The 16,873-nt window shown below is 53.1% G+C and overlaps 1 protein-coding gene across 8 annotated transcripts in view; it reads left to right on the top strand.

The window, feature by feature from the left end:
- PPFIA4 (PTPRF interacting protein alpha 4) overlaps positions 1-16,873 on the top strand; it is a 53,962-nt gene that overhangs the window by 15,579 nt on the left and 21,510 nt on the right. For 5 of the 8 annotated variants that reach the window (XR_496481.3, XR_496480.3, XR_496479.3 and 2 more), the window contains exons 3-16: positions 4,276-4,377; positions 4,808-4,972; positions 5,256-5,330; positions 5,569-5,658; positions 6,278-6,469; positions 6,745-6,891; positions 7,152-7,286; positions 9,117-9,200; positions 9,472-9,603; positions 9,835-9,897; positions 10,582-10,673; positions 12,669-12,777; positions 14,681-14,889; positions 16,347-16,587. Coding sequence is in view for 4 of the 8 variants with exons in the window: in XM_007988897.3 (XP_007987088.3) it covers positions 4,276-4,377; positions 4,808-4,972; positions 5,256-5,330; positions 5,569-5,658; positions 6,278-6,469; positions 6,745-6,891; positions 7,152-7,286; positions 9,117-9,200; positions 9,472-9,603; positions 9,835-9,897; positions 10,582-10,673; positions 12,669-12,777; positions 14,681-14,889; positions 16,347-16,587 (1,836 nt within the window). In the remaining 4 variants the exon portion in view is untranslated. The remainder of the gene's footprint in view (positions 1-4,275; positions 4,378-4,807; positions 4,973-5,255; positions 5,331-5,568; positions 5,659-6,277; positions 6,470-6,744; positions 6,892-7,151; positions 7,287-9,116; positions 9,201-9,471; positions 9,604-9,834; positions 9,898-10,581; positions 10,674-12,668; positions 12,778-14,680; positions 14,890-16,346; positions 16,588-16,873) is intronic. The other 3 variants (XR_496482.3, XM_073011630.1, XM_073011629.1) reach the window with 1 other exon arrangement.

Here is a 16,873-nt window from a genome sequence, read left to right as displayed (position 1 = left end):
AGAAATGGATGGAATTTGATGTGGGTAGAAAAATACAACCATAAGTGCCAGCTGCAGTGAGCCCAGGCGGCCAGTAGGTGGCACCCTAGACTGGAAAGAAACCTCCTCCCTGCCTACTTCTCTCCAGTGCCCTGTTCTTGGAGGTGGTGGGTGGGAAATCACAGACAGTAGAGACGGGAGAAGCCTTAGAGATCATCTCATCATCTCCGTTACTGCATAGATGAAAAAAGCAAGAGACATCACATGGAAGATGATGGGCAGAGCTGAGTCTAGCAGCCGGATGTCTTGACATCCTGTCTCGCACTCCTCAACAGCACAGCCACTAGCTGTCCTGTAGTCCCGTGTACTGTGTCCTTTCTGTGGACCAGGCACTTTGTAAGGATTCTCCCACTAAATTCTTACAACCCTGAAGTTGGTGCTATTACCACTATCGTCCTATTGTACAAATCACGGAACTAAAGCTCAGGGGGATGAGTAGGTTGTTCGTGGCCATCCAGGTAGTGTGTGGTGGAGGTGGGAACTGAGCCTGGGGCTAAGTGCCTGGAGAGGCCAAGTTTCTCACCACGGCACCTATTTCTCCCTCACTGCATTGGCCTGGGAGCTCCCTTCTGATGCCTGCTTATCACCCACTTGGTAGATATTCTAGGCAAGGCACATGCTCTGGGGATGCAGGAGGGAGTGGGAGCCTGGATGATTTGGTTCTTGGGCTGTTTAGCTGCTGCTTGTCAAAGAAACTGTGAATTCTGCCTAATAACCAGGCCCAGAAAGGGCTGGGGGTTGTGTGTCTGTGAGACAGTGCTCACAGTGACTGTGGGAGCATCTGGCCCTCTCCGCCCCTCGTATGAGCAGAGAGATGGGTATCGAAAGCCGGCTCTGGACACATGGCATAGCCTACCCTGACCCAGTGGGGGTGCTGCTGGGGTTGGGGAAGCAGCCCTGAGGAGCCGAGGAGCTCAAGCCTTAGTGCCAGGCCCTTCCCAGTGTGTGGGGAAGAGAACCAGGGCTGGGCGTGGGTGGGTGAGTTTCCTACGCAGAAGTGATGCTTAGTGGACAAGAATATGGAGCCCTGGTGAAGCAGCCAGGTGGGCAGGTGGGGCCCTCCTCTTTCACTGTGCACGAGGCTCTGAACTTGCCCTAGAGTGAATGAACTAGTTCCTGCCCCCAAGGAGCTCATAGACTAGGAAGGAGACATACAACCCATGTGACCGGAGGGAATGCAGAGGAAGATAAGAGAGGCCCAAAAGGGTTATTAAGCACAGTATCAGTGATAAAAATAGCTGCCTTTGATGGGCTAGGGCTAAGTGCTTTCTATACATTGGCTCATTTGACTCTCATACCAGCACCTGGAGGGAGGACTGATACGTCTGTCTTACAGATCAGAGAATGTGGCTCAGAGAGGTTAGGTAACTTGTTCAAGATCATACAGCTAACAGGGGCAGAGCTGAGATTTGATCCCAGGCCTACTCAACTTCTTGCACTGAAGCTTCATGAGGGCAGGGGTTGTGTTTTTCTTGTCACTATATCCCCGGTGACCTGCACAGGACCTGGTACATGATAGGTGCTCACAAATATTTGTGGTTGAATGATGGGCTCCCAAGTTGGTGTTCTTGACCACTCCTCCAAATGGCTTTCTGGAGAGGGAGAGAGCCTCCCTATGGGGAGTCTGGACAGCTCCCAGCAAGGCTTTATCCTTTGAGGTGGGCTTTGAAGGATGATTACAATTTCATCGGGTGGTGACAGAGATTTTCTAGGGGGAGGGAGTCCACTGAGCCAAGATGTGATATTAGGAAGGCACACTGGTGTTTAGAAATGGCAGGTGAGGCTGGGCGTGGTGGCTCACACCTGGAATCCCAGCACTTTGGGCGGCCGAGGCGGGCACATCACGATGTCAGGAGATCCGAGACCATCCTGGCTAACACAGTGAAACCTCGTCTCTACTAAGAAAAATACCAAAAAAAAAAAAAAAAAAAAAAAAAAAATTAGCCGGGCCTAGTGGTAGGTGCCTGTAGTCCCAGCTACTCAGGACGCTGAGGCAGGAGAATGGCATGAACCTGGGAGGTGGAGTTTGCAGTGAGCTGAGATCGCACCACAGCACTCCAGCCTGGGTGACAGAGCAAGACTCTGTCTCAAAAAAAAAAAAAAAAAAAGGAGAAACAGCAGGTGATCCAGGTTGACTGGGTCTTAGGGAATATGGAAATGACATGAAAGAGAAGTTTGAAAACCGAGATAAGAAGTTTGTATTTGTAGACTGGGTGCACTTTGTAATTCCACAACTTGGGGAGGCTGAGGTAGTTAGATTGCTTGAGGTCAGGAGTTCAAGACCAGCCTGGACAATGTGACAAAACCTCATCTCTACAAAAAAACCAAAAATTAACTGGGCATGGTGGCAAATGCCTGTGGTCCCAGCTACTCGTGAGGCTGAGGTAGGAGGATCACCTGAGCCCAGGCTGCAGTGAGTTGAAATTGAGCCACTGCACTCTAGCCTGGGTGACAGAGGAAACCCTGTCTCCTGTGTTTGTAGACAGCATTGTGCTTTGGGAGATTTGTAGATAGCAGTGTGTCAGATAGGTTAGAGGTGGGAGGGGGAGGGTACAGATATCCTGTGGTGGGGGAGATAAGACAGTTGCTGAGCTTGAGGCCAGGAGGGGGGTAGCACCAGCCTTTTGGTGGTGGTGTCATGGTGTAGAGCTAGGTGGCAGGCTGTCAAGCCCTGTCTCTGGGTACAAGCATGTGTACTTGAGTGCGTGTGCCTGTGAAAGTGTGACTGTGTTTGTGCATAAGCTGAGGGATGAGGCAGCATCAGGCCTGGGCTTCTGGAGTGTGAGATGCTTGACCTTGACCACCTTTGGCCATGGCCCTGCTAGAAAGGCAGTAATCGAGTAATAATGTCAGAGGCTCATAGTTTCTCATGATCTGGCATCTCTTGTCCCTTATCCCCTCCCACAACCCTTCTAGCCCCTTTTGCCCTCTCTGGAGTGATGAGAGGGGATTGGGAGTTCTTCCTTTGGTCATGAATGCTTGGTGCATGAGGGAGGCTTCAGGTTAGGATAGGGGTGAGGTCTGTTGCATTGCTCTTTGACCTCGGACATCCACAGAGTTTGGGCCACTCATTTGAAAACCTCCCTGCAAGGAGGTGATGTTTAGCTAAACAGGATATGATGAGCCTGGAATGTGGGAGCAGTCTGTCATCCCAGTATGCTTGTCCTGATGTGGGAGGGTGGGCTGACAGTGTGGAAATGGATCCCTCTAGAAGTGATATTTGGTACATAGATATTTGGTAAAGCCAGGGCAAGTGCCTTGGCATTGGGAGCTGGGACACAGCCCTTGCTTGGTTGAGCAGGGCTCCTAGAAAGCCTGACTGGGCAGGTCTGCATGCTCTCTTGCTCCTATATAGGTAGGTCCTTTGATCTGCTTATTTCACCCACTACTTGCAGTTTGCAAAACCCTGGGATAGGACTAGAAGAGCTCCCTGGGTCACTCATGCAGACATTATCTTCAAAACCTCTTTCTCTTCCCTCTTATTTATTTATTTATTTATTTATTTGAGTTGGAGGCTCACCCTGTTGCCCAGGCTGGAGTGCAGTGGTGCTCACTGCAACCTCCGCTTCCTGGGTTCAAGCGATTCTCCTGCCTCAGCCTCTGGAGTAGCTGGGATTACAGGTGTGCGCCACCACGCCTGGCCAATTTTTGTATGTTTAGCTAAGACAGGGTTTCACCATGTTGGCCAGGCTGGTCTCGAACTCATGACCTCAGGTGATCTGCCTGGCTCAGCCTCCCAAAGTGTTGGGATTACAGGTATGAGCCACTGTGCTGGGCCTTCTCTTCCCTCTTTCATATCCATCAGTTTCTGTTTGGACTTTACTCCACCAAACCAGAAGCGAAACTCCCCTCCATCAGTTTCTAAAAGAAAATATCATTGAATTCCTGGAGAAATGGAAATGCCAAGTGGGAGGGAGGATGTGATCTGGTCATATTGGTAGCTGGATGGGGAAGGGTCTGCAGAGCAGACTCAGTGACTTTCTCACTCTTGTGTACAACTCTGTTCCCTTGGATTCTAACACATGGAATGCATGGAGGACCCAGAGATGTGGACCCCTCTGGAGAAGGACATGCTAGCTACAGGTTTACTGACCTGCAGTGTGGATGGATTGGGATTTTGTGGGGGAGGTAGTGGAAGTAAGGGATGGGTGAGAGGATCCCATCGTTGACTTGTGCGTGCAGGACACTGCTTTGGGGGTGAATCCCCAAGCACTGAGGGGCCTTGGGGGTTTTCAGGAATTTGCCACCTTAACCCGGGAGCTGAGCGTGTGTCGGGAACAGCTTCTAGAGCGGGAGGAAGAGATATCAGAGTTGAAAGCAGAACGGAATAACACACGGGTAAGTGGGGATGACCTTGTGTGTGTGTGTGTGTGTGTCTGTGTGTGCATGTATGGGGGTGTGTTGTGAACACCTCGACCAAGAGAGCAGGCAAGAGTGGGGCCAGGCACAGTCCTAGCTCAAGCCCCATCCTTCCCTCCTCCTGTCTCCCATCCTGGGGTGAGAGTTACATCATTTAACCACCCGTGCTGGGCTCTTCACCTGTAGTTGCTGGTTCGCAGAAAGCTGAGGGTGCTGGGGAGAGGCCGGGGCAGCCAGCTTGGGTAGTATCAGCTGGAGCAGCAGCTCTGTGCCCATTTGGAAGTATTTCAGTGTTTTCACAGTGGGATGGCTGTATTCATGTCTGCTTGAGGACCATGTGGACCCTGCTTGTAGCCCCTGGGGCACATGCTTACAGCTCTCCCTCTCACCCTCCCTTGCTCCCTGCCAGCTGCTTCTGGAACATCTGGAGTGCCTGGTGTCCCGCCATGAACGGTCACTGCGGATGACTGTGGTGAAGCGCCAGGCCCAGTCACCTTCGGGGGTCTCCAGTGAGGTGGAGGTGCTGAAGGCCCTCAAGTCACTGTTTGAGCACCACAAGGCCCTGGATGAGAAGGTACCCACCTGCCTGCCAGCCCCCACATCCAGCCAGGCTGCCCTGGAGCCTCCCATGTATCCCTTCTCTGAGATTTCCGCATCCGGTGTTTAGGGAACACTGGCTCCCTCCAAACATTGTCTTAACTTCAAGGTCCTCCTTTTAGGCTCCCTCCTGCAAATGTGCTTCTTAGTAAGCCCTTCACTGCCCTTGTGCTTGGTGATGGTAGACCAAGCCCAGGCTCTTCCAGCCTGACTCAAGTGGGGTCCCCCTTTCTTCCTCCATCTCCCCTTACCTCGAGCAGGTGCGAGAGCGGCTCCGGGCAGCACTGGAGCGAGTCACCACCTTGGAGGAGCAGCTGGCAGGTGCCCACCAGCAGGTAAGCTGCCTGCTCACTCTCTGCAGCTCCTGGAAATCCAGGCTGGTTCACCCCTGTGCCTTATTCTGTTTCTCATCGGATTTCTCCCTGCCATGGCTGGAAGCTGCTAGGCAAGGCTAGGCTCAGCACCTGTTTATAGGAGAAACTTTTTAACTAAATTAGGGGCTTTGGAAGGGTCTGGAATGTATGGGAGGTTCTCTTCTCTTTGACTCATTGCCCTGGCACCTGTGGCCTACAGGTGTCTGCCCTGCAGCAGGCGGCAGGGGTGCTGGATGGAGCAGCAGAAGAGGAGGGGACTGTGGAGCTGGGGCCGAAACGCCTGTGGAAGGTAGGTCATGGGGAACTGTGTAGCCGGGATCGTGTGTTCCCCAAGGTGGGAGGTTGGAGGCCCGGCCCTGCCTTAGTTTAGTAGACCAATTGCTTGAATTAAATTTGGGGCTTTCTCCAATATTTCCTCTTCTCCTTTCTTCTTCTCCCTACCCCATTTGCAATGAAATCTGTAGATTTTTATTTTAGTGCCCAACACATGCTGGGCACATTGTATGCTTGAATCTACTTGAGTTGTTAGTAGATTTGTGTGACTTGTGTTAGTATTTTTGTGTGACATCTGACTTGTGTGGCAGCATCAGGCAAGATTCCTTCTCTCTCTGAGCCTTTGTTTCCCCAGTCATGCCCCTTTCTGGGTTACAAGAGGCTGGCATAACAGATAAAACTAGAAACTTGTGTTTCACGAGAGACACAGGATAGCAAGGTGTTTGGTCATTGTCAGGAGTGACCTCCTGGGGCCCAGAGGGAGGCAGTTGTAGCCAGAGGAGTGCTGTGATGTTGGGGGCAGAGCTGTGACCTGCTCTGGGTGTGCTGTTCCTCCTCCCATCCCCTGGGATAGGGGAGTGGGGTGGGTGGGATGCTCCTGTGACTCACAGAGCTCTCTGTTCCTGTCCCTGGAGGAGGATGCGGGCCGGGTGGAGGAGCTGCAGGAGCTCCTGGAGAAGCAGAACTTTGAGTTGAGCCAGGCCCGGGAGCGACTGGTCACCCTGACAGCAACCGTGACTGAACTCGAGGAGGACCTGGGCACAGCCCGCCGGGACCTCATCAAGTCGGAGGAGCTGAGCAGCAAGCATCAGCGGGACCTCCGGGAGGTGTGTGAGGGCGCAAGCCTGCTCCATGACCTCATTGTGGAGGGTATGGAGGGAGAGCCAGGCAAGAGCTCTGGGGCGTGAGACTGAACTCCTGCCTACTTGCCTTGCTCCATTGTTGGGGGCAGTCATGGAAAGGGTGGGCCAAGGCCAGAAACTGACAGGGGAGTGTAGCTCATGCCCCTTAATGGGTTCCAGTCAGCCAGGTATGGGTGGGGAGGCGTGGACAGGGGCAGGGAAAGGCTGGTGACCGTCCCTCTCTTCCCCTCTTCTCCCAGGCTCTGGCCCAGAAGGAGGACATGGAAGAGCGGATTACTACACTGGAGAAGCGCTACCTGGCTGCTCAGCGTGAGGCAACATCCATCCATGACCTCAATGACAAGCTGGAGAATGAGTTGGCCAACAAGGAGTCCCTGCACCGCCAGGTACCTCCTCGGGCTGTGGTGGGCATAGGCATTGTACTTAGCCCTGGAGGTGTCCTCGTGAGCCTACTGGTGGTGGCTGAGGAGCCCCTGGGGTCCCGCAGGTCACCCTTTGAAAGGGGAAGTCAGGCATCTCGGGCAGCCAACAACCAAGATTGTCCCTTGCTGCTTCTGACCTGTCCTCTGCTCTCTGCTGAGGCTGGGGTGGGGGTGGGGGCTTCAGAGCTCCCTTTCGAATCACTTCACCGCCCCCACATTGCTAGTGTGAGGAGAAGGCCCGACACCTGCAGGAGCTGCTGGAGGTGGCAGAGCAGAAGCTGCAGCAGACGATGCGCAAGGCAGAGACGCTGCCAGAGGTGGAGGCTGAGCTGGCCCAGAGAATTGCAGCCCTCACCAAGGCAAGTGGGCCAGGGGCCTGGGATCTGCCTCTGTCCTCCATGTTCTGAGCTCTCAGGGAGCCAGGCAGGGAAGGGAGTGTGCAGGAGGCGCACTGGGCCAGGAGCCAGAAAACTGCTTCCCGCTGTGTGATTCCAGGGAGCACACTGCCTTGTGCTTGTCAGTTGGAAGAGTAATCCCTGTCCTCATCACCTTGCAGGGATGTGACAGTCTCATAAGAAGGGGTATAAAAGTACTTGAAGGAGAAGAAACTATGTTGATGCAAAGTGTTTTTTTTTTTTAAATCCTCCACACCGTTGTGGTGCATACACTCTTTCACTTGGGGCTGGAGTAGAAAGATTAGGAATTTCATCTCTGGAAGGATGAAACCCTAGAAGAGATATGGTATATATATCCCTGAAGGAGAAAGGGGTGAGAGTTAGGTTGAGTACATCTTTCATTGCCAAATTGAAGCTTCTAGATCTAGGGACTGCTCCTGGTTGGTTGAAGCCTGCAGTTTTAGGATGAAGAAAAGAGAATATAATTTTATTTAATGGATACTTTATGAAGTAGTAATTCCTGAGAGGTGTGCTGACTGAAAACATAATAGGTTCCGGAAGAGCCAGGTAAATGCATGGTTGTAGACATGCAGGGGTTAATCAACATAATTTAGGAGTGTTTTCAGCTGGTTAGTCTCATATGGGATCTTCGAACCTGTGGCGAGAAGGAAACCGGTGTTTAGGAAGCACCAGACACAGTGCTCAGAAGGGAGAGGCTGGCCAGCCAGTGTGCAGCTCAGCTGCTTCGAGGACGGAACCCGCAGCCTGGCTGTGTCCCAGCAGACCCAGGACCAAGACTGCTTCTGCCACTGACTGTCTCTGCGACCTGGGAAAAGTCATCCCCTCCCTTAACTGGGCCTCGGTGTCCATATCACTATGGTGGAGTTAGATGGGATGGTCTCGGAGGTCTTTCCAGCTTCGAGGAATGAAGGATTGGGTTGAAATCACAGCAGAGGATGTTATGTGTGGGCTGCTTAGCAGTCAGCTTTAGTATCTCCCAAAGCTGACATGAAGGCCTGGGCTGAAATGATTAATACAGTCAAGTGAGTCATCGCAGGAGGAGTTTAAAGAAGGATTTCCTGACTATAAGAGATGTGGCTCTCTAGAATATCTTGTCAGCAGAGACAGTAGGGTCTCCATCTCTGGACACCCATAACTGGAAAGGGAGATTACTACACCTGGGCTGGTTTAACAGCAGAGCTGTAACCATGCGAGGCTAATATTTGTTGAGTGCTTACTATGTTCTCAGTGTTCGCCTTGGATTATTTCATTTAGTCTTTGTGATGGTCCAGTGGGCTTGGGTGCTATTATTACCTACATTTTACAGTTGTGGAAACGAAGGCACATAGAGGTTTGGTAACTTGCCCAAGGTCACACAGATGGTGAGAGGGAGCCAGGATTTGAACCCAGGCAGTGTGGCACGAGTCCATGCTCTTCATTGTGGTTCTATCCATCTGGAGGCATAGAGGTTTATGGTAGCTCATGCTTTCAAGTGGAGCTTTTTCTGGAAGCATGGGGATTATTTACAGTCTCTTGAACTGCTAGCTCCAGGATCTTTTAGGGCTAGGCCTGAGCGAGGAGGAGGCAGGGGAGACCTGGCAGGTATTGAAGTACCTGGGAAGAAAGGCAATGGGAATGGTGGTCCTGCTCCAAGTTGATAAGTGGAGGCTGAACTTCATTGATACCGGGGGCCATGATCCCCAGGGCCACCCTGGCACCAGGGTGCAGGGAATATGGGGCCTGAGCAGGAGGAACAGAGATCTGCGGGCTGCACCGACCCATCCCTGCCCCTAGGCTGAAGAACGGCATGGCAACATTGAGGAGCACCTGCGGCAGCTGGAGGGACAGCTGGAGGAGAAGAACCAGGAGCTGGCACGGGTGAGGGCACCCAGCTGGGCCCTCAGGTCCCCTCCTTCCCCCAGGACAGGCTCCCAGGGCAGTCTGTGGAAGGGACATGGAGGAAGGGCTTGGCCAGGGACACAGTCAGAGAGAGTGGGAGGAGGCTGGCAGGTGAGGGGGAGGTGGTCAGGAGAGTGGAGAGAGGGGCTGCCAGAGGATGAGAAGAGGACAGGGGAGGGAGTCGAACCCCAGCGGGAGAGGGTGGTCCTCCCTGGGAGGGTGGCCTGGTGCGAGGCAGGTGGCTGTGCAGGTGCGCCAGCGGGAAAAGATGAACGAGGACCACAACAAGCGGCTGTCGGACACAGTGGACCGGCTGCTCAGCGAGTCCAACGAGCGTCTACAGCTCCACCTGAAGGAGCGCATGGCAGCCCTGGAGGAGAAGGTGCCTGGAGGGGCGGGGTTGGGACGTGAGAGGTTAGTGCTGGGTGTGGCGGGGTCGGAGGGGGGGGGTGGGGGGGTGGGGGGGGGAGGCGGGACTGCGATGGGCGCAGGCGGGATCTCACTGGGGTGGGTAGCCAGCCTGGAGAGGAGGGGCTGAGACTGCACACCCGGAGGCTCAGGTCTGGATTGGGAGAGGAAGGCAGGGGCCTGGCTCACGGCTGCTCTCCCCCAGAACACGTTGATCCAGGAGTTGGAGAGCTCCCAGCGGCAGATTGAGGAGCAGCACCACCACAAGGTACCCGGCTGAGGCCAGCCCTGCCCAGCCTGGGAGGGCCGGGTTGCAGGGAGGAAAGGACACCCTGCTTTTAACGCTGCTGCTCTGATACCCAGCAGTGTTAGTGCATATGTTAGTGCACTACATACGTTATTCCATGATTTCTTATTAGAGCCCGTCATAGTAGGTGCATCACTGCCCACAGGTAAAGAAGAAACTGAGGCCAGAAGCGTAGGGCAGAGGTGGACAGCAGAGAGGCAGGGCCCAGTGAGGGGCTCCACCCCAGGATTTGGAGGGAGCTTCAAACCCTGGTGCAGCCAGAGCCTGGTGATTCTGGGAGGATTTGCCTCCGTCCTGGCCTTGGCAGTGTCTGTGAGGTCTGAGAGGGCGCTGGGGCCCCCTTGCTGCCCAGCCTCATCTGCTGTGTGTTTGCGGAGTAGTGGGGCGTCAGGAGGCCTAGGCTAGCAGAGCCCTCCCCAGACAGACCCCCTCCTGGCCCTGCCCATCCTTCCACTCACTCTCCGGTTGGACCTCTTCTCTTTTGGTGTTGTCTGTGGGCCTGGCTTGGGGCCCCTGGCTTTGGACTTTGCAATACATTCTTCAGCATCTCCCCAACTCTGCTGTCCTCTTTGTCCCTCTCTGACTTCCGCCCTCCCTCTCTGCCCCTCCCTGGCCCCCACCCCCACCCCGGGTCTGCTGGCACAGGGCCGCCTGTCTGAAGAGATTGAGAAGCTGCGCCAAGAGGTGGACCAGCTGAAGGGCCGAGGGGGGCCGTTTGTGGATGGCGTGCACTCCAGGTACTGCAGCGCCGGAGGCTGGGCATGCCCGGACGGGGTCCTGACGGACCCTGCGGAAGGAGACTTCCTTCCAACAAAAGACTGCCCAGGACCTCAGGGTCCTCCTCCTGTTCAGGGTGGGACACTGAGGCTCAGAGAACTTGGTCAAAGTCACCCAGCTTACTTGGGCAGTTTGGGAGGGAACACCTGTCCTCTGAGGGCTGCTGAGAGGCGAGTCGTCAGACAGTCAGTGCTCTGTCCCCGCTGTGGTAGGACATAGGCCATGGTTTCTGCTTCCTTGACAGAGGGCACACCCGTGAGAGAGGCCTGCACATCCCTTGCTTAGCCCTGTCCCACAAGGCCCACTGGTAGGGAGAGCCACTCATTCCAGTTCTCTTGAGAGTCAAGGACCACCCAAGTTCAGGCAGCAGGCAGAAAGGCAGCAGGAGAGATTGGAATGAAGCATCGGAAACTTCCTTACTGGAAGTTGAGATGCCATGGTGATCCTACGGTCTTGGCATCCCTTTTCTTGAAACCATTGTAAGAGATGGAGCTTACCTCCTAATGCTTGAATTAGGCCCATGTTTAGGGAACCTCTGGATTTTCCCCCACATTTTGTGGAGCAATGGGTATTGAACTCAGACCTCGAGCCTGTCCTCAGTACCCAGGCCAGAGAGGTGGGGTGAAGACAGAGGAGACTGAAGTGGATGGTGCCACTCAAGGTTCATGGCTCTTGGCTGTTTTCTCTCCAAACCAAAGTCTCTTAGATCAGAACCCTTGCTGTTCCCTTAGATCATGTGCTTGCTCTATCAGGGAAATGGGATGAACTACTGTGAAGAAAGGTTAATGGAAATATGCATATGGATGTGTGTGGAGGGGCAGTGCTTGAAATAGAGAAGGGGATGTTGAGCTTGAAGAAGAGAAGCCCGCGGGTGTCTGGGGTGGGAGAGACTTTAAGTACCATCTCCATGTTCACCAGGAATTATTGTATATGGGTATGAAGAGAAGCAGAGGATGGAGACAGGTAACAGTAGTTGGGATTTCTCCTACTTCTCCCATCCTGACCAGAAGAGACAACCCCTCAATTAGTAAAATATGGCCAACAGTACACCAAGCCATTTGCCACTGCTTGGCTTTTTTTTTAATGGTTGGGAATGCTTGGTTTCGACTATAGAATCATTGGATACATCATGGAATTGGGGCTGAGTTGCAGCGAGAAAAGGGGAATATGCAGGAACTTCCCTCGCCATCCAGCGACCTCATATAGTCTGTATAGACAATGTGTCCCTTCATTCTGGACTCCCTCAAGGGTTCCAAGTAGAAAGGCACAGGGAAGAAGTATCACTGGGGAGGCTTTCAGATATTTCAGGGGATTGTTGCTTGGGTTCTGAAATCTCAGGGTTGGAATAGACTCTTGGGGCAGTCAAAGTATTTTCTCTAGCTTGTGTTTCTGACAGTGTCAGGGCCTCCTAAAGCTTCCTAGGCATAAGGGTATGCCTGGCTTGAATTTTAACCAGGGACTCGGTCCAGATTATGGGGAGACCCAAGGAAAAGTGCTGGATAGAAGACCAAAAACCAAACACCCTCAGAGTAAAAAGGACCTGTAGACATCATCCCTTCCAACCTCTCCCAGTGCCTGGAGCCCTCCTGTGCCATGCGTTTCAGATGGCCTGAGAGCCTCTGCTCGAATACCTCTTTGATGGGGAGCCCAACTTTTTAAAAGCCACCAGTTACATCATAAGCCAACCCTTGCCATTAGAAGATCTTTCTTATGCCAGATGGAAAACCACTTTCTGGAACTTTCTCCCCCGGCTCATTCTGACCCCTGGAGCACCAGGGCATACGTCTACTCTCTTGCTTACATGGCAGCCCTTCAGGCATTTATGACAGCTTCGTGTCCTGCTAAGACGTCTCTTCTCTGAGCTGAAGATCCCTTGACTCTTTGGGCCCACTGGGTGTGAGCTGGGGCTCTCAGTCCTCAGCGCTTGTCTTTTCTCTCCCCCATCACCGCTCAAGGTCGCACATGGGCAGTGCAGCAGACGTGCGGTTCTCCCTGGGCACAACCACACACGCACCCCCAGGCGTGCATCGCCGCTACTCGGCATTGAGGGAAGAGTCTGCCAAGGTGAGGGGGTGGAGGGGTCTCCTCAGGGAGTTTGGGGTCAATTCGGCCGCGTGCCTGGCTCCAGTTACGCAGACGGCTGGTGTGTGGGGCAAATCCTTCCCCTTCCCTCCCCTGTGTCAACGACAGCTGCAGCCCTGGGGTTGAGGCCATCGTCAGCTGCAACAGCTGTGCCCCCCCTTGCCTTGGCCTCCTGGTGGGCAAGAGGTGGGGGCTGGCAGGCAGCCAACAGTCCCTGAGGCCCCACTGAAGTGTGTGTGCGTGTGCCTGGGCGTGCAGGCGTGTGTATCTGGTGGTCGGGCATGGGGACTGGGGGGGGTGCTTCATGGGTAAGATGGAATTGGCAAACTTTCTGGAACAAAAGCTGTGGTTCATGGGGGAGATGAGGGAGGGATGACAGGTTAACTGGCCCTTGGGATGGCACCTGGAGTTTTCCGAGAAGCAGCTGTGCGTTCATGCTGTCTGAGTCTGCCTACGGAGATTAGGGGAGAATGAGGAAAGATATGGGGCATAAAAATGCCGAGTTCGATCTTTTGGGAAAGTGCGATTATTCGTCATGTTCTGTCCTGAGTCCAGGTCCTCTAAATATCATTTAGAGCACTGGGGCATTAGAAGATACAGATGGAGAAAGAGGGAACTCCTAGTCTCAGGGGAAGATTCATTCTGCTCTTAAGAAACTCCTAGTCTGATGGGGGAGTCACAATCTGAAGGCGCCTCTTTTTCTTTCTCCCCTGACTTCTTTACTCTTTCTGTTTATAAGAACATAGCAGCTGTCCAGGAGCTGAGAGGCTGCAGGAGCCTTGAGGGGGAGCTAGGAGGCTTGGGTCATAGAGGATGGGTGTTAGAGTACCTTTCTGTCCCTGGTCCCCTTTCTTCCTTCTCTGCTCTTCTGGCTCTCCCAGCCCAGTTCTCTGCCTTCCCCTCTTCTGGGCCTTTGCCCGCTGGATAGGTTTGTAGGATGATTTCAGAGAAGCTGCTACCTCTCAGGGTTGGCCGGACTGTCCTGTGATGAGCTGAAACTCTGCAGAATGTCTAGTCAGGCCTGCTTGGCCTTTCTGGCTCCCTGGGTGTAGTCAGCCTTTGAGTTTGTGTGAATGGAAAGTGATAGCTTTTATATAGTGCTTGCTTTGTGCCAGGCACTGTGCTAAGGGCTTTACATGTATTTTCCTCATTTGATCCTCACAGCTATCTATAAGGTAAGTACCTTACCATCCCCATTTTACAAATGAAGAAACTGAGGTACAGAGAGGTTAAACAATTTTCCTGTGGTTGCACAACTAGTATTTGGTGGAGCTGAGATTCACACCAAAGCAGTCTGTGTCTGAACTCTCTTCTTAACAGTTAGAGCAGTATTTCTTAGAATATAATGTGCAAACAAATCACCCAGGGGTCAGCCGGGCGTGGTGGCTCACGCCTGTAATCCTAGCACTTTGGGAGGCCAAGGTGGGCAGATTGCCTGAGCTCAGGAGTTCGTGACCAACTTGGGCAACATGGTGAAACCCCATCTCTACTAAAACACAAAAAATTAGCTGGGCATGGTAGCATGGTGGCTTGTGCCTGTAATCCCAGCTACTCAGGAGTTTGAGGCAGGAGAATTGCTTGAACCTGGGAGGCAGAGGTTGCAGTGAGCCGAGATCGAGATCGTGAAACTGCACTCCAGCCTGGGTGACAGAGCAAGACTCCATCTCAAGAAACAGACAAACAAAAACAAAAAACAAAAAACCACCCAGCGGTCTTGTTAAAATGCAGAAGTTGAATCAGTAGGTCTGGTGGTATGGCCTGAGATTCTGCATTTCCAACAAGCTCCCAGGAGATGCCAGTGCTGCTGGGTAGAGGTAGGGAGGGTCCTGCTCTGCAGTTATCTGGGTGTCTTATTACGACTCCTTTACCCTCCTCCTTTGCTAAGGACTGGGAGACTTCTCCATTGCCTGGGATGCTGGCCCCGGCAGCTGCCCCTGCCTTTGACAGTGACCCTGAGATCTCCGACGCAGATGAGGATGAGCCAGGGGGTCTGGTGGGCTCTGCGGACGTTGTCTCCCCCAGCGGCCACTCAGATGCCCAGACCCTGGCCATGATGCTGCAGGAGCAGCTGGATGCCATCAATGAGGAAATCAGGTTAGGGCACGGCTGGAGGGCTTGGGGAGTGCCTTGAAGGGCAGGGGGGCCCTTTGTGTTGGAAAAATCCTATATGGGTTTGCTCATCTCTTACACCTGCAACTTAGAATACCACAATTCAGGGACCCTCTGTGGGTCATCAGGCCCGCTGGCCCAGTGCCGGAGTGAGAGGAGCAGGGCCTCAGTGGACTTCTCAGGCTTCACCTCCCCTCTCAGGGCTTGCGATGTGGCTGGGCTCAGGAGGATGCATGCTGTATTCCTACAGCTCTGCAGCTGATCATAACCACTAAGAGTGTAGCTCCTGCTTACTGAGGCCAGCTCAGGGTGAGAGCTTTGTAAATGTCATTGTCCATCTTATCACAGTCCCTGAGGTAGGCAGCATGATCCCTGTTTTACAGACAAGGGAACAGAAACTCAGAGAGGTTAAGTGACTTGCCCAAAGTCACACAGAAGTGACACAGCCAGGATTCAAACTCAAGTCTGAACTTGGTCCACTGCACCATGCTTCCTGTCCCTAATGAGGCATCAGACGGAAACAGTGACAGGGAAAGTTGTGAAAACCTTTATTGTATTGTGCCTTTTTAATGAGTTTATTAATGTTGATGACAAACAGCAGGGCAATATCTGAGCTGGAGTGTATCAGAGCTTTATAAGCTGTACAGGACATCCAGTTCAATGGTTCAGTGTATTGCACAGACCAGTTACAAAGAACACACACACACACACACACACACACACACACAGAGAAAGGTACAAACATAAGACCACCAGCTTTTTATTTTGCAAAGTAAAACATTAATTATAAAGACTATCTATTATCACAATCATTTTGCAAAAGAAAGGACATTTTAACATTCCTGAAGTAAGAAAGACATACTCAGAATAAAGGCAAGTCCTTCTTTGTGAAAGGGAGTGGGCATCTTTACTGGAGTGTGTGTGAGTGTGTGTGTGTGCGTGTGTATATACGTGCACTCGTTGCTCAGTTCTCCCCAGGCACACACGTGCACCATTTTCATTATTTCTCTCATTTTTCTGTGACACAGGGAAAACCCCATCAGGGGTCAGCATCATTTAAAAGTCCTACACTTGGAAACTGCTGACTTATACCACTTCAGACATTGCATATGTTGGGAAACTGAGGCACAGAGAGCAAAATACCTGACTCAAGGCCACCCCTGTAGTTAGGGGTAGGTCAAGAATTCTGATTTTCAGGATGGTTTATGTTCCACTAACCAAACTGCCTCCTTCCCCAGCAGCTGCTTTTGTTAAACAGAGGGAGCAGGCAAGCTAACAAGAAGGAGACATATTTCTAAGCTCCAGTGGGACAGACAAAGCCTGCCTGCCAGGCCTTGTGTACACTGCATGTGGTCCTCAGTGGCGAGTGCAGGCATCGGCCCGTGCTGCCTCCTGGTCCTGGCTGGGTCTCATGGTGAGGTCTGGTTTTGCCTCCCTTCCAGGATGATTCAGGAAGAGAAGGAGTCCACGGAGCTCCGGGCGGAGGAGATTGAGACACGTGTGACCAGTGGCAGCATGGAGGCCCTAAACCTGAAGCAGCTGCGCAAGCGCGGTTCCATCCCCACCTCTCTGACAGCCCTGTCCCTGGCCAGCGCGTCCCCACCACTCAGCGGCCGCTCCACACCTAAGCTCACCTCCCGCAGTGCTGCCCAGGACCTGGACCGAATGGGGGTCATGACCCTGGTGAGAGGCAGCTGAGGAGCAGGCCTGGCGTCACTGGGCCCTGCACCGGGGGAGGTTTTAAGGGATGGTAGGACTCGTGCTCTCAGCTGGGCCTGCCGTCTTCTTCCCATGATGTGTGCAGACCTCGACATGTCAGGCCACCAACCTGTCCTGGGTTTGAGAAGGGCCTAGGTCATATCTTCTTTGCCCTCTTCCTTGGATGAGCCCAGACTGCTAAAGAAACTCACCCACTGCCCTCACCTCTTTCTTTCTTCCAGAAAAATAAGCCCTGGCTTGTTTTTCTAGG

The sequence above is a fragment of the Chlorocebus sabaeus genome, chromosome 25, assembly GCF_047675955.1.
Source record: "Chlorocebus sabaeus isolate Y175 chromosome 25, mChlSab1.0.hap1, whole genome shotgun sequence".
Taxonomy (NCBI): Eukaryota; Metazoa; Chordata; class Mammalia; order Primates; family Cercopithecidae; genus Chlorocebus; species Chlorocebus sabaeus.
The sequence above is the reverse complement of the archived record's forward strand: the minus strand, read 5'-3'. Positions and strand labels throughout refer to the sequence as shown.